Source organism: Lissotriton vulgaris, chromosome 10 (assembly GCF_964263255.1).
Source record: "Lissotriton vulgaris chromosome 10, aLisVul1.2, whole genome shotgun sequence".
Lineage (NCBI taxonomy): Eukaryota > Metazoa > Chordata > Amphibia > Caudata > Salamandridae > Lissotriton > Lissotriton vulgaris.
The window spans coordinates 564,996,208-565,022,594 of record NC_141698.1 but is presented as its reverse complement, the minus strand read 5'-3'; the positions used below and the strand labels follow the sequence as shown (position 1 = coordinate 565,022,594).

Here is a 26,387-nt window from a genome sequence, read left to right as displayed (position 1 = left end):
CACAAAGAAAGGGTTGAATCAAATGGGTTGCTCCACAAAAAGATACATATTTATTAAGGACTACAAAAGTTAGGCTAATTTAATCTACACTGTCATTGGGTAGATTCAGGTATATATCTGGCTTCACAAGTAACTAATGCCTTTCAAATTGTATAGTAAACTCAATAGCATGTCTAAATGATCCTCTTTGCCACATTAAAATGCATGGCCCTCAGACCACAGTGTTTTGTTTTTGCTCCATAAAAAAATCCTTAAAATTCACATTTATAAAACTGGGGGGTGTCGGAAGTTCTTCCTGCAACACTATTCAAGTGTGAAGTCAGCAACAGAAAAAGGCTTTCTTTGTTGCGTCTGCTTCCCTGCTTTGAGCACTGTGACAAGTTGGCCTCCGCATATTTTGAGCCTGTGGCTGTGGGTGGTATGTGCCATCACTTATTTTTGGGATGGGGACTTATTGTTCATTATTAGACATTGACCCATTAGCAGAGAGAGGAACTCCGAAAAGGAATAAGGAAGGACGATGAGTAACATGTAAAAAGATTGATCGAGGGAGTGATCAGGGATGAGTTATAACCTGCATGAATAAGATGAAAAGACAGGAAGCATAGGGTATTGGAATAAAGAGACATCGAAGAGAATCAAGACTAAATGAGCTTAATATTCAGCAACCTCAGCATTTGGCAGTATCACTGACAAGCTCCTAAGAAAACCTTGAAGTCTTTGACTTATGCTTTTTACAAACTAAGCACTTTATACAAGTAGGGGTAAGGGCAAAGGATGTGCTAAATTGTTTCAATGTGCAATCCAAAAAGTTGACGGGTTCACCCTTTTTGAGAATGAGCCACCCTTTCCGGAACAACATTGTTTGATTTGAGCTGGTTGTTGTAGTTGTGGACAGGCAGTTAGTTTTCCTAATCAGACTGTACATCTGGCGGAATATTGGCTCATCGTTTTTTATTGTAAACACATTTCCAGAAATAAAAAAAAAATAAAAAAAAAAAAAGACTTTAACCCAGAGCACGAAAGAAAACCACAAACGAGGAAAGGAAAATAAAGAGAAAAACCTAAAAAAGGGAGAAAGCAGGGATGATATAGTACCTTCAAGAGTGTGATGAAGTGGCATGGAGTGTCCGGTGGTGAAACAAAGAGAAATCAAGTGAAATCAAGACTACACAGCCTTAGTATTTGGCAATCCAGACAATAGTCAGCAGTGGTTTCCGGCCTCTGAGAAAAGAATTGGGCACTGAAACTTATCTTTTTACAAAATAAGTACCCGCCTATCAGTGAGCTTTGGCTTCAAACAAGGCAATTTTGTTTCAGTAATAACCTTTACTTACCTCACATAACTTATCAGAGCTTGATTGGTAATAGCGAGGTAAGTAATTGTAAGTCCTTTAAATTTTCTTCATTTTGGAGCTATGACAGATGTTAGCATTGATTGTAGTTTTTGAAGAACGTAGGTCTGGTTTAACTCACAGCATTAAATATGATAAAAAGTGCTGGTCAATCAGATATAAGTGCGCAATTATTTTGACAAACAATTCTTTGCTTTTTGTTTTTACCATGCAACACCAGCAAAGGGTGCACCCAGCGTATGTGGCAGAGAACGAATCATAAAACTGAAGTATAAGTGTGTACCAAAATGGAGGTGGGAAGGAATCTCTCTGTAGAAGGGTGGGTAAGTAAATGGAAGAGGGTCAACTCCACAGTCAACTACAGGTATGAGGACTGACCCAAGTCAAACATGGCCAAACCAGTCAGAAACATGGTTGTCAAGGAAGCGTGTCCGGTGTCAAGAAGGTGCTAATAACAGAGATATGTCCCTGACCCACGCCGTTGTTGGTAGGGTGAGAGGTGTCTTGATGGCCAGCACAGGTCGGATGGAGGTAAATTTGAATCTCTCTTGCTGAGTAGTTGCGGTAGCCAGTATGGCCACCACCCCAGTAAAAGTTCACATAACAATGAGACCCTCTACTACAAATGACAATGAGTAATATCTTTTATTGGTGCTCATTGATTAAATCCACGTATAAAGTTGATTGTCTTTGGGAGGTTGATGGTTATTTTTAGAGTGAGCACTATCACCACTAGCCTCTAGGTGCATGTTGGTAAGAGTATCTAGATGATTTTTGCTTAATGGACTATCTGCCAAAAAAGTCAGGTTTTGAGGTGGGAATGCAATGACTGAATAGAAGACTCGGCTCACAGATGTGCGGGTAAGGAATTCCAAAGTCTGTCTGCTGTAACAGTAGATGATTCCTCCTCTCATTCTTTGTTTTCTAAATTTTTGAACTGTTTAAAGTAAACTCTCAGTACCCAACTTGATACCTTTATTATGAAGTTAGTTGCTAATGAATTCAGGTCCATCCCTGTAAAGTGCCTTACGAATGGAACAACATATCTTGAACTGAATCTGCTATGGAACTGGTAGCAAGTGCAAATTATCCAGCAATGGACTAGCATGATTGCTCTGTGGGAGCGCAAAAACTAAGCGGGCTGCATTATTTTGTATGACTAGATGCTTTCGCTGGAGATATTTAGGGACTTCCAGGTGCAATGACTTAGCATAGTCCAGTCTTGACCCTATGAGTACCCTTACTGCTTATGTTTAAAGTTAGTGAGCATTAAAGGCAATATAGACCTCAAAACGTTCATCTGATAGGAGAAAGAAAAGACCAGAGAGTGTTTTTGCAGTGCAATGTTAGTTGAGAGTCAAACATGACACCTAGCTTTCTGATGCGTTTAGCTAGACCTGCTTTAGCACCCATCTCAATTGGCCAAGTGTAGATTCGGAGATTGTGGCTTCATCTGGTACCAAGTAGATTCAATTTAAGATTTACCATTAAGCAGAATATAATATGCACTACTGTGATTGTCCCCAGTTCACTGGCAGTGAATCTATATAAATCCTTTAATTACCTCTAAGCTGCGCTGTTTTATATTAGATAAAGTATGTGCTGCGTGTACATTGGAGAATACCCTAATGTAATGGTATGGATATTCTTTAACTTGTTGAATTTTAATATAGTTTATGTACTAATAAATTTTTGTAACTTTTAATAAATGGCCATGACTTTAATTTTAGACAAATTAATAGTCACAATATTTAGCCGCTAGTAATTTGTTCAACAGTCTCTGATCCTTAATTGGCATCATATCTATTAAGACCAAGTTGTCTGCATACAATGGGGGATGTACGACGGTACGATGCATGGTTTTACCACGCGTACCGTTACAACACGTTTTTTACAACGCAAGTCGTTACCACGACTTGCGTTGTAGGGGTGCGGACTTAGGAATTTTTTTATTTACTATTCCAACACCAGCCTACGTACAGTAGGGAAGGTGTTGGATAGTAAATTAAATTATTCCTTGTCCTGTAGCGCCCTCCAGCGCAAGTCGTGGTTACGACTTGCGTTGTAAAAGACGCGTTGAAAGGGTACTGCGGAGTAAAATCCGCGTGGTAAAGGATGTTCCCCTACAATGGGTTGCTTTTTTTACATTTTACATTTTGATAGAAAAACTATTTCATTCAATACAGGAGGAAGATCTAAAATTCTGGAACCTGTTTTTTTCTGAAAGCATACAATATTGTAAAGATATTGTATATAGCTTAAACGTAAGCCATGAACAATACAACATTCTAATCTGCTAAGGGGTCTTTTTGTTTAATTCATAAAAAAACATAAAATAGTCTTTTTTATGCCTGGATTTTTACAGAGCAGCTGTCATACTGACCTAATGCAATCAATATATGCATAGGAGGATTTGTGTGCTCTGCTTTCAACCACTAGCTTTCTTAAACCAATCTGTTTCAACCATCCACCAAAGACTTAGTCAATCACGACTTGACTTGGAGTATTAATTTCTCACATAGTACTGTTGGGTATTTGGGTGTATCCTTCCACCTCCAATCCAGTGCTTGTATGGAACTGAATAAAGGAATGGTGACCATTAACAGTCCAAAGTGATAGATGAATATTATATGACTGACAGAGGACTTGCAAGGAAGCAGTGGTGCCTACATTTGGCGAGATTTTGTTCTAGGGTGGCCATCTTACTCCAGATAATTTCAACACTGTATCTTGTCCTGAGCTTTTCACTTACAAATCTTTGATTCAGGTGTGTCCTTCGCTAATAAGGAATCACAAATAGCATTGTTGATGCATGTGCCAGTATTTCTTTTATGATGCGCCAAAATTGAATTAAAGGGCTCTAAACTTGTCAGATTTCTTTTGTCCGCAGATAGGTCATTTGTATCACTGTTGGATGATCAAAATGTAGTACTTAACTTGGAATGCATTCTACAGATGGCTTAGCTCAAATAATTGCAACCAACTAAAATAAAGAGAAACTTGAATAACAGCGATATACAATACTGTGAGAGCTATTTAAAAAAGTGCAGTGCAGCCAGTCACAAGCACAGTCAAAAAATGGAATGACCATGTGAAAAAAAAATTAGAAAATCAATTTTCCTGGAGTTATAAAACTGCTGGGTTCTCTATAATCCAGATAATTAAGCTAAAGGAAAATTGCAATATTGAAAGGTTTCATGTGTTGTGTCAAATGTTAGTAGTTATATTAAGGCGTTATATTTAAGAAAATGACTTAACATTTAAAAGACAAATGCTTTCTCATATATATCAGCAAACTATAGTGTGCTCCCAAGTAAATGCAGTAAAATCATATATTTTATATATTAGGGTCCTGATTAATAAACACAATAGCACATTTAGGCCCACAGAGTCTTGTTCCATTTTGAGAGTTAACCCCTTTAGACATCTTAAACGGGGCCAGAACGGACATTATTAGCCAGTGCACTAATTGCGCATGTGCTATTTGTTTGTGTGCAAATTACTTTACCTATGCATTTGCCAAAACGTTCTCATTAAGTAAAACTTTGCAATAAACTTGTTGGCATTCTGGTCTGCGCACCCCTGCACCGTTTCTAGAGTGCACACATCAGAACTCTGCACCTTGGAAGATTGTAGCATGATTTTTCAAAATATTGCCTTTTATTTCCTTTATTCCGTTTTTAAGGTATGTGTCAATCAATGAAGGCTAGCATACAAATATGAGTGCTGAAGAAATTACAAAACGGTCCTGATTATGTTTGACACTAATGTATGCTATTTCATTTTGCAGATCGTGTTCCTGCACCCTCGACAGTGCATGGCATATTCACAATAACACCATGTTTTCCCAATGCCTGCTCGTCAATTTCAAGCTTTATGCCTCTTGCACAATTGCATTCTCCTATTAAAAGCAATGTGGACATGGGAGGAATGCATCTATCTCGGGGTTTGTATATAAACATTTGTAAAAGCAACAATTTTCACTCTTGTCAATCATCTGAGACCCTTAGTTGTTTTCTTTTTTTTTGCACAAGAAGTAATTTCCCCTTTTGAGCATCATCAATTTACATGCAATTGGGTACCATCACCACCAACAGTAGATGGACATTTCGCTCACAAAATCTAGGTCTACTCAACTTGCTCAACACAATCCTTTGGCTTGGCCTGAAATTTTGGTTTGAGTAAGAAGTGGAGCACACTTTCACTATAGAAAATTCTGATCCGCTATTAAGTTGGGCTAGGCTGTTTCCTCACTGATGAGAAATAACCATGTTTTAAGCACACTAGATGATGCATTTATAAAACATCTTTGTTTGATGTCAGTACCAGGGACACTACAACCACCAAGAATTGGCAGTCCATCTGACCCCACAACTCAACAATGAGGCAAGATGTCAAATGAGAAGAATGTGTACAAGCTTTTTTTCTACCAAGAGAACTGATTCCACCACAGAAAACGTAGGCAAACCAAAACTGTGGCTCTAATACTTCATGTAATTCTACCACATAGGTTCATCAATACGCTAGTCCACAACAGACGCATCAAACTCAGAGTGTACTTGTCTACCTACGGTGTGACAATACACAGGCTTTTTGGTTGCATGAATCAAAAACATTAGTGTAAGTGGCAAATAAGGCCCTCTTGCCTTTATTTCTGCTGGATGCTTTAACACAGACATTATTCGGTGTGTGGCTTTTTCCACATCTTTAAATTTGAGAATTCTCTGACACCTACTCCACCTAGTCAGAATTGCCACTGTTGTTTTCTTTTCAAGTATGTATGATTTGATGCTGTTACATGAATACATCTTGGTGCCGATGACCCTTGAAGAAACAGACTATAACCACCAATTAACAAAGAAAAGTGGATTATTGATTTTACTAAATAAATCTAAATCCCATTCCTGTTAATCAAAAAGATATGATTCAATTTTTTCCAATAGGTCAAATGGTCTGTACTGGTACAGAGAGTCATTGGAAGTTGATTCCATATTTGGGAAACTAGCTCTGAGAAACGTTTCTCTCCCAAGCGAGCTCGCCTGTGACGAGTGTTTATAATCATATAGAGTAACCCAAGCACAGGGAGTGAGCTGGGTCATATTTCATGATACAGACCTTTTTTGCATGAGCTCCAATGCCATGTAAGCCTCAATGAGTTAGGCACAAAGATTTAAAATGGATTCTTTGATCCACAGATAAACAGTACAATTTTCACCTGGCTTCAATAACATAATCAAGTTGAAGCAGGTCCGACAGCAGTCACACAGCCGCTTTTTGAAATAGCTGTAATCTATCTAGTAGTTTAGCAGAGATTCCTAGAGAATAGGCATTGGCGTAGTCCAGCTTCAAGAGAATGATGGTGGCCACTACCATTGCTAGATATATCTGGGAGATTACCAATAAACTTTTCCCAAAAAGTTTACATTGAAAGTAACATGCTCAAACCACAGAATTAACATGAGGTTCCCGGGTAAGTTCTTCATCAATTTTAAAGCTAATTTTCTTTAACAAACCAACTTGTCGTTGGAGTATCCCATACTTTCTATGCCAAAAGTGAACATTCCATGGATGGTCGAAACTATGAATCATTAACTCTGTTTTGTCAGCATTTTATTTGAGTATAGTATGGCTCATCCAAGATTGAATTGCTAACAGACAGGCTGGAAGGGCTGTTGAGTTGACGGCCTAGTCCAGCGGAGAGCTGAGTATCATCAGCATATGACATAGATTCAAGTCCAAATGATCGAATGATGTTGCTGAGGGATTCACTTTAATATTAAATTGTATCAGTGACAATAAGTAACCCTGTTGAACCCCAGAAATCGCTTAGTTAAATTTGAAGCTAAATTGAGCCATCATTAAGAATTGGTTACAACCAGACAACAAGGACGAGAACTAGTTGACACTCCCTGGCATCACCATAATTGTCAGACCACTCAGTTCCGTTGGTCAGTCCAAAGTGAGATGAGGGTGATGTAGCAGGAAAGCAACTTAAAATCCCAAAAATTAAGTAAATTGATTATGCAGCTTGCTTAGGTCATGTAAGCATAGGACACATTGAACAGTAGGACATTTAAGATGGTGAGATGAGGGTTGAAAACGTTCTGTTCTCATACAGCTGTTCCAGAATGTAGCAATATTTGTTGCAACTACTCTATTCGGTCCATAAGATGTCAAAAGAATCAGTTATCATTTCAATACAGTTTGCAAGTTTACTGAGTATTCCCATACGTTTTGAAATATTCAGTCCATGACTTCACTAGAACAGGGTACTAAAATGAGGTCTAGATGGAAGTTGCCTAATATACGGCAATATCCAGGTTAAATTGTGAATCTCATGTTAAGAGGAAACTAGCATTTTAATTTCAGAGTAATTAATAACCATTTTGATTTGATCATAATTAATACATGTGAGTATAGGGTACTCATAAAGTTTTTTGTAAGTGTCAAAATTACACATATAAGAAAATGCATATTAATCGTTGTCGTCTATATGTTATTTAACTAATACATATAAAAAACACTAGATAAGGAAGTGTCACGAAGGCACATTTAAGTTCATTCATGTAACACCTACTTTATTTTGCCATTTTTGATGCACAAGTTATAACATGAGATAATAATGTTGTACTTGTCACATGAAAATCAATACACTGCACATTTATATTTTCTTTAGTCATATTAATTTCACATCCATTGCATGCAAATCAAATCCATTATTAATAAATCCATAATGTGACATTTTCTAACACATACAAATGAATAAATACCATTTCATGATTAATAGTCATCTCCATATTAATTTAACACATAATATGTCTCAAAAACGTATTTAGATCTGCATGCTTTTACGATACAGTATCTGAATTATATTTGTATGTCATTTTCATTAATGTGGAACTTGACACACTTTTTGTCATCATTTGCTTAAAAGTTGTCATAATCATTTCTTTTGTCCTTAAAATTTGTTAGATGAAATCTCTGCTCTGTAAACCATGTCAGAGGCTGCAGAGTGGTCAAGGAGGATAAGGCCAGTGGGTCATCCTCCTTGGATAAGGAGCCTGTCTGCGTTACATGGCTTTAACTATATATCCATTATATGTTGACTGGCTGTATCACACATACATGTTTCTAAATTTCATCCATTCATTGGGTTCTCTGTCACTACATAGACTTCTCCCCAACTTACTGCCTCTAACCTTTCCCACACTTATCTATTATCCTGCCCTGCTTCTCAGCTTTCCTTGTCACTGTAGCTCACCTTTTGAATCAATTTTCATTTCTGCTTTAGTAATCATGCTTTAAGTGATCAGTATTTCTCCCCACCATTTCAACTCTTTTAGTTACCCTACATTTTGTGTTGTCTTTAAATACTTTTTTTCCGCATTGTATTTAAAAAAATATCTCTATATGTTTTACATATTCTCTGGTTTCCCTTGGCAAACCCTCCCTCCAGTGCCCTCTATTATTCTGCTATTCTTCTTGTTATTGCTCTCATCCTCTTTTGACTATTTCTTGCTTCTGGTTGTTGTCTGCACATCATCCTAAACAATGGTACCATCTCTTACAACATTTCTACTCAGTTGTATGTTCATTATTTAAGTTGTTTCTGTATATACAACATACGTGATCCACCCACTCATTTATTAAATCTGCAACATTATAATCTATGTGATTATTATTCATATCCAATGTACTGTAGTATATGCAGGACCGACTAAGTGCGGAGCTCATCTGTGTGCAGAGCCCTATTGAAACTCAAATTGAGAGCCCACACTTTACCCTCGTTTTTATGTCAAATGAGATGTCATCAGTGATGTCATTTGAGATGTCATCAGTGATGTCATCAGTGATGTCACTGACCATGTCATGAATGATGTAATATGTGACATCATCAGCAGTGGATTGCGGGCGCGCGAAATATAGTTAGTACAACTAACTATATAGGAGCAATTTCAAAGGTTTTTTAAATGCTAATTCCTAACTATATAAGGCCTGAAACCTATGGTTTTTTTAAGTGAATTTGCAAGGTTTTTAAAATGCTAATTCCTAACTATATAAGGCCTGAAACCTATGGTTTTTTAAGTGAATTTGCAAGGTTTTTAAAATGCTAATTCCTAACTATATAAGACCTGAAACCTATGGTTTTTTCAGTGAATTTGCATGGTTTTTTAAATGCTAATTCCTAACTAAATAAGGCCTGAAACCTATGGTTTTTTCAGTGAATTTGCAAGGTTTTTTAAATGCTAATTCTATTAGCGGATAACGTTTAAATATGTTAATATTCTTATGGGACCACCTGAGCAGCCCTAGGGTTCCGATTTTTGGACCGGAGCAAGATGCTCTCTGATTGTGCCGTATTTCTTGCCTTCTGCCCCCCTGATTGTGCCGTATTTCTTGCTTCTGCCGCCCTGATTGTGCCATATTTCTTGGCTTCTGCCCCCCTGATTTTGCCGAATTTCTTGCCTTCTGCACCCTGATTGTGCCATATTTCTTGCCTTCTGCACCCTGATTGTGCCGTATTTCTTGCCTTCTGCTCCCTGATTGTGCCGTATTTGTTGCCTTCTGCCCACTAATTGTGCTGTTTTTTCTTGCCTTCTGCCTCCTGATTGTGCCGTTTGTCGGGCCTTCTGTCCCCTGATTGTGACGTTTTTCGTGCCTCTGCCCCCCTGATTGTATTATCTTTGCCAGTGTTTGTTCGCTACTGGTATTGCCTTTGCCTGTGTTTCTTTGCTGCCGTTATTGTCTTTGCCAGTGTTTCTTTGCTGCCGTTATTGTCTTTGCCAGTGTTTGTTTGCTGCCATTATTGTCTTTGCTAGTGATTGTTCGCTGCTGATATTATCTTTGCCAGAGCTGTGTGGGCTGTGTGGGCTGTGAGAGCTGTGTGGGCTGTGAGAGCTATGTGGGCTGTGTGGGCTGTGAGAGCTGTGTGGGCTGTGAGAGCTATGTGAGCTGTGAGAGCTGTGTGGGATGTGAGAATGTGGGCTGTGTGGGCTGTGCGAGCTGTGAGAGCTGTGTGGGCTGTGAGAGCTGTGTGGGCTGTGAGAGCTGTGTGGGCTGTGTGGGCTATGAGAGCTGTGTGGGCTGTGAGAGCTGTGTGGGCTGTGAGGGCTGTGTGGGCTGTGAGGTCTGTGAGAGCTGTGTGGGATGTGGGAGCTGTGTGGGCTGTGAGAGTTGTGTGGGCTGTGAGGGCTGTGTGGGCTGTGAGAGCTGTGTGGGCTGTGAGAGCTGTGTGGGCTGTGAGAGCTGTGTGGGCTGTGAGAGCTGTGTGGGCTGTGAGGGCTGTGTGGGCTGTGAGAGCTGTGTGGGCTGTGAGAGCTGTGTGGGCTGTGAGAGCTTTGTGGGCTGTGAGTAAGCGGACGGTACGCGTACGGTGCGCGTACCCCCGTGATTTTTCGGGGGAAAGAAAGCAGGGCTAGGGGATCAGGGTGCTTCTACCCTGCCCCCTTTTTGAGTTCTACACGTTTGTTTTTCTGCTTTCCTGTGCCTCAGTCTACCGAGGCACAAGATGGCTGCCAACAATTTCTGTTTTGGAATGTTCACAGACAGTAGCAGCCAATCAGCATGCAGCTCGTATTTGGGAAGGTACAGAGTACAGTAAGCTTACAGTGCACTCACGGTGTCCCGCCCATAGATATATAATTTGGGAAAATTTAATTTTCTCAACAACTACTTGAGGGATTTTCACCAAATATACAAAAGGCACTTCTGCATACCAGGCTCTACTATTTTGCCAAGTTTGGTATAATTCCATTCAGCCGTTCGGGCTGTAGCCGTGTCTAAAGGTCCTATGGGAAATTGCATTGGACTCAATTTCACATTCAATTTTCTCAAAAACTACGGGAGGGATTTACACCAAACATACAAAAGGCACTGCTGCATACCAGTCCCTACCATTTTGCCAAATCTGGTGTAATTCCGTTCAGCCGTTCGAGCTGTAGCCTTGTCAGAATGTCCCTATGGAAATTAACATGGGGAAAACACGTTTTGGGACCCCCCTTTTTTCTCGGCCCCCGCTTGACGAATCCCCCCGAAACTTTTAGGGAAAGAGCGGAGCGCAGCGAGGCAAATTTAAGGAAAATTACAGGCAGATCCCTCAATCGGCGCCAAAGTTATTCCCAATAGAATGTTCGGAATTTTCTAAGGTAACTAGGTCCTAACTATATATACCTACTGGCGACCGCCAGTAGGTAATATATATATATATATATATATATATATATATATATATATATATATATATATATATATATATATATATAAACACTCCACTAGTACCGGTACAGGAGTTTGGCTGTCACGGGCGGTCCTGTTGTAGCCACAGGTAGGCTTCCAAATTAACTCCACGACAACTTCAATGTACTGTAAACAGGACACCCATAAGCTCCAGTTAAAGAATTTATTCTGCAGGTGAAAAAATCTCCACAACACGTTTCGCCATTACGGCTTGGTCACTCTGTAATGGCGAAACGCGTTGTGGAGATTTTTTCACCTGCAGAATAAATTCTTTAACTGGAGCTTATGGGTGTCCTGTTTTCTTCAGTAAATTGAAGTTGTCGTGGAGTTAATATATATATATATATATATAATATATATATATATATATATATATATATATATATATATATATATATATATATATATATATATATATATATATATATATATATATATATATATATATATATAACCTACTGGCAGTCGCCAGTAGGTAGTTATAGTTAGGACCTATTTTCCATAGGAAATCCACAACATTTCATTTGGAATAACTTTGGGGTCGGTGGACGGATCTTTGCAAATTTTTCCAAGAAAATGGCCTGCTCGGCTCCGCTCCTTCTCTGAGAGTTTGGGGGCGATTTGTCAAGTGGGGGCCAAGAAAAAAGGGGGCTCCTAAAACGTGTTTTCCCCATGCAATTTTCCATAAGGACCTTTAGCCAGGGCTATAGCCCGAACGGCTGAACGGAATTACACCAAATTTGGCAGAGAGGTAGAGTTCGGTTTGCAGATTGTGCTTTTTGTTAAATGATGTAAATCTGTTCAGTAGTTCCTTAGAAAACTTCAAGTAAAATCATAGCGATATCTAGAGACGGAGTACAGCACGCGTACGGAAATCCGTGTAATTACGAGCACGAGCTGCATGCTGATTGGCTGTCAACTGTGCATGAACACTCCAAACCAGGAAGTGTTGGCAGCCATCTTGTTCGTCGCTAGAAGCGACTCACAAGAAAACAGTAAAACAAAGTTGAGAAATAAGGAAAGCGGGCAGGGTAGAAATATCCTGACCCTCTAGGCTTGCTGAGGGGGTCGTTCATGGATCTTTAGGCTCAGATTTTATTTTTTTTAACCCCTTGCATGCTGCCACGATTCTGCGCCTGTGCGACACATTCCGATCGCGGGTGCAGTCATGACGGCCGGGAGCCGTCATCAGCACATGAGCACTGTGTGCCTTGACGGCTCCCGGCCGTCATCAGCATGCAAGGGGTTAAAATAAAAAATCGGGGGGTACGCGTATAGTATTAACCATGGGCGGAAAATCCGTTTCGCTCGCGGATTTTGCGGATTTTCGGTAAATTCGCAATCCGCGAGATTCGCGAATCTCCCGCAAAATCCGCAAATCCGCGAGCAGCGGATTTTGCTCGCACTGTTCGCACTGTTCGCGTGAGTTCGCGCCCCGCGAATAAGTGCAAAATTGCAGAAATACGATCTTAGCAAAACTGAAAGTAACTACATACCAGGTTCAAAAGTTCAGGCTCATCATTAGTAGCCATTTCCTGTAGTGCTTCCTGAGGGGCCCCTCCAGAGTTCAGTTGCCAGTTGAAACTATTATGTGACCCTGCTCTGAACCTCAGAATAGTTACACATATGCCACAAAGGTCCTGAATTACAGCTAAGGGAGACAAGCAGGAGCCAGGCTGGAAGTTCAAATCCATTAATCAGCCCCTAATGCATTATTGTCAGTTAGGGCAGGGCAGGTGTTGTAACTAATTTTGCAACAATGAAAGCACTTAGCAAGTGCAAAAGATCACTAATCAGGAAGCACTAAGGAAGCAGGTGCCAGCTAAAAAAAAATTCTGTGACACATTAATCAGCCCCAAATTAATTCAGGTCACTTGAGGCAGGGAAGGTGTGCTTGCGTTGCCACAATAATGTACACTGACTGGACAACCAGAGGGTGCTGTGATGAAACAGAGGGTGGCATGGGTGGGCCAGAGGGTGGCATGAGTAGTCAGAGAGTGGCAGTGGTGACAGAGAGTGGCAGTGATGAAGAAGAGTGTCCCAAACAGGCTGGACACGTAGAAACAACAAGTTCGCGAAACTTGCGACCCGACAGGTAAGTTCGCAATTTGCGACATTGTAAAAAACCCTCGCGAACTGGCAGAAACCCGCGCAAACACACAAAAAAAAAAATCCGCAAATTCGCGAGAATTCGCGGATTTTGCGGATTGCGAGTTCGCAAATCCGCAAAATTCGCGAACGCGAGATTCGCAAAATTCGCCCATGCTTATATAGTATACGTAAGCAGTGGAAAAGGGAAATAAAAAATAGAAGTCCGTTTTATTCATTAGGTCCCGGGGGGCAAATTTCGGGGGCAATTTTTTTCATAGTGGGGGGGTTGTAAGGTGCCCCGAGCACCGGGGAATGCCACCCCTCTGTGGTTTTATTTTGAAGTATGAGGGGGGGTTATGATCCTCTTCCCCTCAGTCTCGGGGACCGTCACCCCAACAAGGCTTTTTTTTCAAATATATTTTTTTTTAAAGTGTGTTTTCAGCTCTCCCTCTCTCTCTCCCCGTACACGTCGCGGGGACCGCCACCTTCCTGGGGCAGTAATATGTAAAATGACCTTCCAGCACTGGGTACCTGCACTCCCCGGGGTTTTTTAATGTTGGGAGGGGGTCGCGCTGCCCCCCTCCTGTAGCCCATGGTGGCCCTGGGGTCCACCATCTCCCAGTGTCGGTTCTTGCAGTGTCTCGGGGTGCGTACTTCCGGGACACTACTGTTTGGTATGGTAGGGCGGTACCGTCGCTGCTTTCACTTTACCACAGGAAACCGCTTTCCTGTTTGAAAAAGAGAGCAAGTTAATCTGTTCTCTCTTTCAAGAAAGCAGATTGTTTTTCGAAAGAAAGAGCAGCATATAAGGTGATGTCTCTGATAAAGCAATGCGGGCTGACGAAGGACGCGGGGAGCCGTCTGCGATCCTGGGGGTATTCGGGCTAAAAAAAAGAAAAAAAAGTTATTTTTAAGAACTAACTTTACTGGTCAAAAAAAGAGCTATATTTCTATGATAGTATGTAAAACTTTCCGTTTTTTTTGTGTGCACCAGTTGTACTCTCTACGCATGCGCAGCCTCGTTTCCAAGCCCACGTTTTTTTCTTTTTCTTCAAGTTCGCCAAGCAAACCTCTCCTCATTTCAGGTATTAAATTTGCCACTTTCTTTTCCCGGGCCGTGTGTCATCCGCTGCTATACTTTTGTAATATATTAATAAACATATTGTATCTATGTTTATTTGAAATGTAGTGTTGAGGCGCCAAACGTTGATTACATACTCCGTCCACCGCCATTTTAGTAGTTTTTCTCCGTTATTTTTATTATACCTGTTACTTTCATTTTACGCTCCGCTTATCTTCTCTAAGATCCATGAGATTTCCTGGCACAGACACCACGGTGTTTGTCCTTGGCCTCCGATCTTATGACTTGGTCACACGTATACCTAAAAACTGATTTGAAGGACGTGAGCCAGAGCCATTACAACGCGTGTTCGTCAACACAAAGATATTATTAAGATTATGCATTTATCATGAGTGGTAAATGTTTACTAGTTGTAAAAGCATGCGTGGTAAAGGCATGCGTGGTAAAGCCATATGCGTGCTAATGGCTTCATGGTGACGATCACGCGTGGTTATGACTGCGTTGTAATGGTTGTTTCCCCCCAGGGCACTGCAGGAACCGGGTCTGGGCGTGGTGGACTCCAGGGCACCAGGCGGAGGGCACGCAGCCCCTCTCATACAATATAGAAATTTTTGTGGGGTGATTGTTTCCGTGGTTTAAGGGGCGTCATTGAGGCCCACACTTAATTTTGTAGGGTGGTAGGTTTGCATGGGAAAATGTCGCAAGAGGTTTGTAAATGTGGTACACATTGTTTCATATTAGTTTGATTTCTTTACCATGTTGTAGTGTACCCAGAGAAAATATAAGTCAGTACTTTTCAATCTCACTCTTGAACATCTTACTATAATACTTCAACATTATAAATATTTTTATTGTGGACCGTCAACCCCCCCCAAAAAAAGAAGTATGTAGTTTTTTTAATTAACTTTTATTAAAAGAATAACTGTAAACGAAACTTAATGATAACTATATTATAAACTAGCAGCCCGTCCCGACGTTGTCCGGGAGCAATTAGGCTTCAGGGCCCCCGCCCGCCTCGACGTTGTCCGTGGGTCCCCCGGAGCCTTCCTCCATATATTGCAGTATTATACCTCTATGTTTACTTTGTACGCTTTTGTAACCTGCACACGTCACTTTTTCCTCCTGGAATGCAGTATTATACCTCTATGTTTACTTTGTACGCTTTTGTAACATGCACACGTAACTTTTTCCTCCTGTAATGCACCGTTTGGCTCACTTTTGTAATGCTCCGTTTGCTTCCTCTTGCTCACGATTGTCATTTTTGCTTCATTTTTCCGCCGCTCACCGCTCCTAAATAAATAAATAAATAACCTACCTCATCCTCCGCTCACCGCTCCTCCCCGCCTGTCCGCCGCTCCTCACCGCCTGTCCGCCGCTCCTCACCGCGCCATGTCCGCCGGTCCTCCTCACGCTCCTGGACGCCGTTCCTCCCCGCGCTCCTCACATCAGCGCGCACGCCGCGGCCGGCGCTTCTTCCAAGGGATTACTTTTTTTTCGGTAAATTTTTTAAATAACGTATATTTATTACGTTTATATAGCCTATGTCCATCAGCACAACCTCACGATTACAACAATGTATCGGGTGTGTGGATTGGCGCTGTGGTTCCCGAGTTTACCCGCCTCAAAGGTTCAAAGTTCTTCCTTTATAATAGTAGTATAGATAACTAGAAAATTAACTTTACAAAAACAATATTATAAACAAATTGTGAAATGGACTCCAAAGGACGTTGGATTGGTAATCTGCAAAATAAAAAAGAAAATTAGAGTTTAAAATTATGTAGATGTGAGTAAATGAGATGAAGCATTACAAGTCAAGGTAACAGTACGATTTTACGTGTACACGGTGCCTGGTACATTTTACTTCTGTTATAGTGCCGCATTCAAGGGGTGTCTATATGGAAGAGCCTACTGCATCAGTGACACAAAAGTGGCACAACAGGATTGTAAATACGCCGACTTATTTCTAATGCATTGTAATGAGGCAGGGCCGGATCTAGGCTCATGGTGGCCCTGTGCAGGGAGCGTAGGTGAGGACCCCCGGAAGAGGGGGTCCGGACGGGGCGGAGCTCAGGAAGGTGTTTTACTAATAATACGTCCAGAAAAGTCGTTAGATGATTGACCAGTAATGCATAGAACCTCCCCCTCTCCCACAGAAAGTTGTGATTGGCCCCTAACACTCTATCACTGATATTCATAGACCCTCAGTTCAATGGGGCCACAGGAGCTGCAAGGGCCTGTGTTATGCCTCTACCAATATCATGTGGCGAGAGAGTAATACTCCTCTGGGGGGACCCAAAATTTACTCTATGTGTAATTTGAAAGCTTTGTCACAGTAGGTCAAACAGACAATCGCACTGACGTAAAAAATGTCTCATCACACGTTCTAGGAGAACTTTAAAAAAAATGTTCTCAGGTTCCAGGGAAGAGATGACCCCCCTGGTTTGGTAAGTGATAACAACTCTCAGTGACCATGTACTCTACCCCTGTTGAAGTTAAACCTGATTCCTCTGGCCAGCAATGGGGCGGCGAAGGGACCCGCTCACCCCACTGAACCCAAAGAGTTGACAACTGCATACAAAGAGATGTTATGATTTTTGTTATTGTTGTTATAATACCTGGAAGTTAAAGTCCCCAAAGAAGCATGCTTGCAATGTGTGTCTCACATAGTTCTTAGCTTCTGACCTGCTTAGACATATTCGTCCTTTATTTTGTTCTTGTTTCTGGTTGAGGCTCAACTGCCTGATTGGCTGGTTAATTATTTTATGACACGGTGGGATGTTAGGAGCTCTCTGAGTGGACAAGTGTCGGCTAGGGCTGGTGTGAAAGAAAAGTGCATCGTTTTTTCCTTGCTCCCAGAAATTTCTCCTTAAATTAATTCTTGAAAATTGTATTTTTGATTGTCGCTCTGGTAATCTAGTTGGTAGGGTGGGAAGGACTTTAATCGGTTAGTTTGGTGTGCGGCCACTAATTCCTTCGAGATACTGTGGTGCATTTTTGAAAGCCATCTTTAACTCATCTTTTAGCCAGAGAAGTTGGTTGCTTTAGGGAATGTGCTTGAATCTGGGGTACATTCTGACTGAGTTGTGGCCACCTATTGACCTGCATTTGAGAGGCCGGTGGACCAGGGGAAGAGTCATTCAAAAATAGGGTATTTGATTGTTCAATGTTGGCAGGAGTTCTGCAACTGAGCAGTGCCTTCTGGGACTTGTAGTCTTTATTTCAGCTCACGCTGTTGGGCCCACAGACCCCTGATAAGGGGTTGTCATAGGAAACAGCACGGGCAGGAAACCAGTGCCACAGAGAAACCCGAAGATCATTTGCAGATTGTGAGGCAAACCCTGACACGTAACTGACTTTCCCCAACTCACCCGGCCTTTCTGGAAGTACCCCGGGTTTCCTTTAGGACATCTTAATGTGTGTGTACAGTAACAACAATAATCAGCCAGAGAAACCCTTCTTTGGGCCAAGGAAACAAACACGAACACGCCTGTGTACTCGAGCACCGCCAATCTCTCAGCTCGGCCCCCTCTCACGTTCCCCTGTGTGGGGACAAGTCACTGAGAAGCAGTGTGAAGAAAGACACAGAGCGAAGGGTTGGGTAGCTGCCTGCAGGAAAGAAGCCCTGGACAGTGAGACAAGGACATGCCTCGTGCCCTGGCACACTGTGGTGTTAAGGCACCCTAGGCCAGGGCCTCTCTCCACTCTGAGGGTCACAAGATCACACGGTGGGTCTCAGTGGATCGCTGACTCTGGAATAACACACCCTGCACCGCAGATCGAGGCACTGCCCTCTCCCGCCACACCTCCTGCATAGTGGGACGTTGTAATGGACAATTGTGTAGAAGGCACCGCCCACCCAATCTTCCCTATGCACTGAATACAAATGTTAGTGCTACACAACTCAATGTTACTTTATTAGTTATGTTCACAGGATGAAAGGATGAGACATCGCCCCCTGGATTCAAAACTCCAACAGACAGATCTCTGCAGTAGAGCACTGATCCACTGAGCTATTTTACCGGCTACAAGATTAGATTAAAGGGTCATGAAAAAAGATGTATCAAGTGGACTCAGAGAGAAAGGAAACTGGCAGACATAGACAACAGTTCATAAACCCACTGAGCTATCCTGCCATCTACAACCAAGTAGACCCAGGTGGCCATAAAATAAGACATTTCTTATTTTTTAGGGGGACGACTTAGAAGCAACATAAACAGCGTATGTTCACTAAATAGGTGCTACGTGTATGAATACACGCCCCTGCAGCCGCCATGGTGCTAAACCAAGAAAACAAAAATAAAAAAGAAGGTTTAAAAGGTTACAGCAAAGTCAAAGCTATGGACCATGTGGAGTGGATAACAATGCAACAGGAAGGGAAATGGAGTAACTATTTGGGGACAGGCACTTCTTGCCTCCCACCTGGTAATAATTATTTATTCATGGCCCTCAGTTCAATGGCACGGATTACCCAATTCGGGTACAAAGGTGAGTTTGCACCTCACTCACGATTACAACGAGCAAAAACGTATTTCACACTTTGCACCCGCTTGGATAATGCTAGGAACAAATTGGGCAGAGTTTGATTATAAAAGCATCTAATTTTCTGAATTTGCAGCTCAGAATGAAGGAAGAAATTATTGCCCATTCTGATGCCTGGCACTCTGTCTGGGCGCCCTCCACCTGGTACATAGGGCACTAGGCGGTATGGACAGTTACAGGGTGCAGTTTTACTATCCTAAGTACCAGGCTGCACACTAGAACGGTCTTCTATGTTCACTCACTCCAGCCTCCACTTTAAAATCGAAAAGGTGAGTCGCAAATCCTGCAGAATTTACTCTGAAATTGTGTATCTGCCCCTTCCCATGAGATCTGGGCTGAGCCTAGTTTAGGGAAACATGGAGGGGAGGGTTTAGGTATGTGGAGTTGTAGAAGCAGGACCCTGGTATGATGAACCCCCTAGAGGTGAGTTGCCAATTCGATCTACGTGTTAGGGAGCAGTCGGTGCTGTTAGTGAGAGTAACTGGTTGCTAACCTGGCACCACGGACCTGCGTCCAACACAGGCAAGAGATATGGCCTGGCGTCTAAGGTGCCCTTTGTGGAACCAGGAATACTGAGCTCTGATCCTAGCTACCTCATGACCAAACAGTGTGGCCTTGGGCACATCATTTTGTCTCCATGACTTCACACCTATGTTAGTCTTGGGAGTGGCATTACGCATTGTGTAAAGTTTTAGATGCCCGTGAGCACCAGAAACTTTCTAGTCGGTTGCAGCAGTCACATGTGCGCATGCGTACCCATCCCCTGACAAGCTTCCCTACCCTGAGCAGTGGCTGGCAGGCTGCCACTCTACAGTGTATACCCGTTATGTGGGCATCTCTAAGGCACCCTTTATTAGAACACACAGAGGGCACTTGGGTAGCCTATGTCCAAGCTCCCTAGGTTCTGTGCATCTTTCATGGAGAAATGATGACGAGCAGGCAGGGTTGGGAGCAGCTTCTGAGTTTCTCCCTGCTGACTGCACCATCTTCCGAGTCCGGTTCCCATGGTTACTGGGTCCGCCCATTCACTGCTCCTCCACTTTCTGTACTACAAGTTGGACAGATCTCCACCAAAGGTGGGCGCCTCGTGGCTGGCTAAGGCTGGCGTGGAGGTCGGAAACTAATTTAAGCGTCACAGTTTCAGGCACTTGTACGGTGATCAGACCCTGCCTTTTCACCCGATGTGACGTGACGTCTAACTGCAGTTTGGCCTTTTTAATGTCTATGACTCTATCTTAATACAGAACCAACCATTGGGGTGCACAAGGAACAGTCTTTCTCTCTTCTCAAAAGCAATTCAGGCAGGCACCTCAGATAGTTACACACGCGTGCCGTGTCTCGTGAACATGCATAATTGTGGCGCAGAGACAAACCATTCAGTATTGACTACTAGGCTACGCTGCGCATCAGATGTTATTAACACTCATATTCATTACTAGGCAGCTCAACTGGAAAGACAGGCAGGCGATTATTACGTCATTATATATATTTTGTGAGCGCAGAGCAGTCTCGTCTCAGAGACAGAGTCAGACTCTCACCGGCGTTATTTGAAGGGTCGGAGTCGGACTCTTGGGGAAGAGACTAGTCGGACAGGTGTTCTCTGTCTCTATCGATGATCGGGTGGCGACAGGACGACGAGGACGGTTAATTATTTGTTCTTTATGATTTAATTCTGACTTCTCCCTCAATGAATCTCACACGACGATGTGACCGTGACGAGTCGACGCACCGCTCACTGACGCACTCTCTCCCAGTGAGGCGGGCCGGAGCGTGATGTGTCACTGAGCGGCTAAATTGCGCACTGCGCACAGCGCGCGGGGGCTGTCCCAGGGCCGTCACGTCGTCATAGGGGTAAGAAGATTGACGGCCCTGGGACCCAACTGCTGGCTGGCTGCCTGGGCAAGTGAAACCAATGACTAGTGTAAACAACAACAGCGCTCACGCGTCGCTGCCATTGCCCGGAGGCCGCCAAATCCTGCCAGGGGGCCGCCAGTGATCGAACTAGTTCCGATCCGATCCTCGGCTCGTCCGTTGGTCGTTCATCGTGGCGGCCCCTCGGGTTTGGCGGCCCTGTGCAGGTGCACAGTTTGCACATGCCTAGGGCGGTCCCTGAATGAGGGCATTGTATATCTAGGCCTCTGTGCTTACCGTTGTATAAACACTTCGGCCAGTGGTATTCAAAACTTAAAGACTTCTTTGCGTTTACATGTGAAAGCAGACAGCATTTTCTATAACTTTAAAAGAGAAATTATGTCACAGAGAGTGAGAGAGAGAAAGAGAGAGAAAACAACATTAAAACTGTCTTGCAGAGTCTGGAGTTGAGATTTGTTCTTGAAAAGTCAGACAGTGATTAACAACCTGCTTGCGTCACTTTTTCCATGTTAAAATTGAAACAAAAGTGGCGTAATAAGCTTGTAGATCTGTTTGTCAGACTGTTGTAACCTATCTGTTGACAGTGTTCGGAGGTAATTATACATTTTAGACAGTGAAGCTGCTGCACACTACCCACTGTCTCCTTTCACAAATTAAGGTAACACTACAGTTTTACGTGTGCAATGTGCCTAGTACATTTCAGTTCTGTTATAGTGTCGCGATCAAGTGGTGTCTATATGGAAGTATTAATAGAACAGAGGTTGTTTGGGTCCCAGGGATAATTTTTATGACCACTCAACACTATATTCCCCGAAAGTAACTAAGCAAAATACAAATAATAGTGGAGGGTCAAAGGAATGAATTTTCTGAAAAACGACTATGTGTGAGAGTCAGTGGCAATAGTCCACTAATCTGGGTACATCATTCGTGGTTATTGAAAAATACCCATCAGTAGCTCTTCCTTGGCGCCCTTTTCATCATATGGGTTCCTTCTAACCATGAAGGATAGTATTTTGATATGGTCAATTGGGACAGCATAAGGACCAGTGATGATATAACCGGGTCACAGGGAGCTTCTGAAAAGCAGTGCGGGGGGGTGTGTGTGTTAGCGTGCAAAAAGTGCAGGATAGTGACATTAAAATTAGATAACCATGAGGAAAAATTATTTATTAGAGACCTCAGTGTTTCTAAGATTTTAAAACGAGCGAAATTGGTAGTTTCACCTAATAGCTACCAACAGGTTGGTCGACATGACATGTTTCAGCAGATTTTTGGATCACAGAGGTATCCACTGCATTCTTCAGGACCTGTATCGCTACTGCTAGTAGTGTATTATAAAATAATATATAAAAAGGAAATCTTTCACCTGGGTACTAATGAAGGATCATTCTCCCAGCTAGGAAGTCCAGTGTGAGACAGACATAGTCGAAAAAAGAACAGAAAAAACAACAATTAGTATATCTACAATATCCAGAGCACTTGCATGGTATATCATATCAGTAAAGAGAACCACATGTGTTATCCTCTTCGTAGTACTTTAATTCCTACTTTTAACCACCATACCTCAAAATGATATGTGGTGGGACTCTCACTTACCATATTGTGCAGGAGAGTACTGCCTCACCTCACCTGGCTCACAGCTCAGGTTATTGAAGCACCGCTCTAAAATGAAAAGAAAGACATACAAAGACACGTCAGCATCCGCTGACTTCACACTTAATCACAACTTATTCCGGCGTGCTTGCGGGTTTAAAAGGCCGATGTGCCCAGTTTAGGGCCTTGGCAGAATTCAATACCATTGTAAATGCCAAACCTCCGTTAGTGGAGAGGAATGTCTCTTGTCAGTTATTTTTAAGAACAAAGACGGTGAGATTTGAAAACGGCATCTAAGTGTACCCAAAATCACCGCCTAGTCGTGACTTATGAAAGGTGAGCCATAGAGAACAGGCCCGGCGTCTATTGGTATCTCTTAATCTTTGTGGACTCACGTTAGATTAAACACGCGCTAGGTCTCTGCCCCAGGCATACGGCGTAGGACAGTGTTAATCGCCATGTGTATTCTGCCGCTTTTAGTGAAAGGGGAACACATACGCTCCCGCTCACTCAGCGTTTAAATGCTAAGGATCGGGCGGGTGCAAGCTCTCGCCATCACCGCAGTCCTACTCTTCTACGCCGCTTTTAGTAAAAGTGAAACACATACGCTACCGCTCACTCAGCGTTTAAATGCTACAGATCGGGCGGGTGCAGGCTCTCGCCCTCAGCGCTGTCCTGCTCTCCTACTCCGTACGGGTCTCAGAAGAGCGCGCGCATATGATTGTGGAAAACTCGTATAAACGCTGGCAGACAGGCATAGAGCAATTGTCTCTTACCTGTCCGTCGGTACTTCCAGCGTCCCTCTGGCTGTAAGGGGAGGTAACGCGCGTTGTTAGGAGCAACAGTTATGCTTCCCTCGCTAGGCGTGTCCCATCACGCCCTCTGCCCTGAGGATTATGGGGCATGTAGTTCAAAGGCACAGGTGCCTGTTTATTTGCGTAATCTGTGGCGCTAACAATGTAATTTCATAGTCAGATACACAAGAATACGGACCAGTAGACACTGCAAAATGATTTAACTATTATGGAGTTAGGAGTGCTAACAGGCTTCGCCAACAAGAAGATATACACAGTCGATTGTTGTGGAATATGTAATGTCATAGTTCATAGTGTGGATGGCAAAGTTTTTCATAATAGAATCCACCTAATCAGGCCCATCACTGTGTGAAAGATCATAAATAATGTAGATATCATCATAAGGAGAGGGCAAACGTAGCCTTTTATCCTGGTCAGAACTAATGCCAGAACCCTGAGTGGTTTAGTGTGTTCTAAGTCTACCATCACACTAATATAGTGGATTGAAGATCAGAGTGACATCCACGGTATGTCATCATTCAGCCCATCTTTGTCTGAGTTTAGGGTATATACCCATTTCTGTTCTTTTCTGAACAAAAACTTGTTTATGTCTGTCACATGATTGGGTATCAGTGGTTGTTCAAGCACAGTCCAACGAAAATCGTTTGGGCCATGTCCCACCTCCAAAAAATGGTTGGTCATTTTGGTAGACTGTTTGCGACACCTAATAGTGCTCTTATGTTCGGAAATGCGTGTCTTCACTTTCCTTGTCGTCATCCCCACATATTTGTACTCACAGGGGCAAACTATTAGGTAGATGACATTTAGACTGTTACAATTGGTAAAAGGCCTTTGTTCCCACAGACGCCCACCCCCAATGTCGATGGTTGTGGATTTGGAAGTCAGCGGACATGCAGCACAACTCCCACAGGGATGGTGCCCTGTCACGGCTGGCATATCCCAGAGTGTTCCTACTGCTCTGGGGGTCACTGATCTGGGTCTGGTGTGGACCAGTTGGTCCTTTAGATTTCTACCCCTTTTAAAAGCAAACAGAGGGGGAGGCAGGCTGTCATTGCCCGTATTCAGAATACTCCAATGCTTCTTTATGATCAAAAGATCATAAAGAAGCATTGGAGTATTCTGAATACGGGCAATGACAGCCTGCCTCCCCCTCTGTCTGCTTTTAAAAGGGGTAGAAATCTAAAGGACCAACTGGTCCACACCAGTCTAAATGTCATCTACCTAATAGTTTGCCCCTGTGAGTACAAATATGTGGGGATGACGACAAGGAAAGTGAAGACACGCATTTCCGAACATAAGAGCACTATTAGGTGTCGCAAACAGTCTACCAAAATGACCAACCATTTTTTGGAGGTGGGACATGGCCCAAACGATTTTCGTTGGACTGTGCTTGAACAACCACTGATACCCAATCATGTGACAGACATAAACAAGTTTTTGTTCAGAAAAGAACAGAAATGGGTATATACCCTAAACTCAGACAAAGATGGGCTGAATGATGACATACCGTGGATGTCACTCTGATCTTCAATCCACTATATTAGTGTGATGGTAGACTTAGAACACACTAAACCACTCAGGGTTCTGGCATTAGTTCTGACCAGGATAAAAGGCTACGTTTGCCCTCTCCTTATGATGATATCTACATTATTTATGATCTTTCACACAGTGATGGGCCTGATTAGGTGGATTCTATTATGAAAAACTTTGCCATCCACACTATGAACTATGACATTACATATTCCACAACAATGGACTGTGTATATCTTCTTGTTGGCGAAGCCTGTTAGCACTCCTAACTCCATAATAGTTAAATCATTTTGCAGTGTCTACTGGTCCGTATTCTTGTGTATCTGACTATGAAATTACATTGTTAGCGCCACAGATTACGCAAATAAACAGGCACCTGTGCCTTTGAACTACATGCCCCATAATCCTCAGGGCAGAGGGCGTGATGGGACACGCCTAGCGAGGGAAGCATAACTGTTGCTCCTAACAACGCGCGTTACCTCCCCTTACAGCCAGAGGGACGCTGGAAGTACCGACGGACAGGTAAGAGACAATTGCTCTATGCCTGTCTGCCAGCGTTTATACGAGTTTTCCACAATCATATGCGCGCGCTCTTCTGAGACCCGTACGGAGTAGGAGAGCAGGACAGCGCTGAGGGCGAGAGCCTGCACCCGCCCGATCTGTAGCATTTAAACGCTGAGTGAGCGGTAGCGTATGTGTTTCACTTTTACTAAAAGCGGCGTAGAAGAGTAGGACTGCGGTGATGGCGAGAGCTTGCACCCGCCCGATCCTTAGCATTTAAACGCTGAGTGAGCGGGAGCGTATGTGTTCCCCTTTCACTAAAAGCGGCAGAATACACATGGCGATTAACACTGTCCTACGCCGTATGCCTGGGGCAGAGACCTAGCGCGTGTTTAATCTAACGTGAGTCCACAAAGATTAAGAGATACCAATAGACGCCGGGCCTGTTCTCTATGGCTCACCTTTCATAAGTCACGACTAGGCGGTGATTTTGGGTACACTTAGATGCCGTTTTCAAATCTCACCGTCTTTGTTCTTAAAAATAACTGACAAGAGACATTCCTCTCCACTAACGGAGGTTTGGCATTTACAATGGTATTGAATTCTGCCAAGGCCCTAAACTGGGCACATCGGCCTTTTAAACCCGCAAGCACGCCGGAATAAGTTGTGATTAAGTGTGAAGTCAGCGGATGCTGACGTGTATTTGTATGTCTTTCTTTTCATTTTAGAGCGGTGCTTCAATAACCTGAGCTGTGAGCCAGGTGAGGTGAGGCA

The 26,387-nt window shown here is 42.8% G+C and overlaps 1 protein-coding gene across 3 annotated transcripts in view; it reads left to right on the top strand.

The window, feature by feature from the left end:
* CIITA (class II major histocompatibility complex transactivator) overlaps positions 1–26,387 on the top strand; it is a 451,080-nt gene that overhangs the window by 209,828 nt on the left and 214,865 nt on the right. For all 3 annotated transcript variants that reach the window (XM_086941420.1, XM_086941419.1, XM_086941421.1), the window contains one exon: positions 5,146–5,301. In XM_086941420.1, coding sequence (XP_086797546.1) covers positions 5,146–5,301 — 156 coding nt within the window. The remainder of the gene's footprint in view (positions 1–5,145; positions 5,302–26,387) is intronic.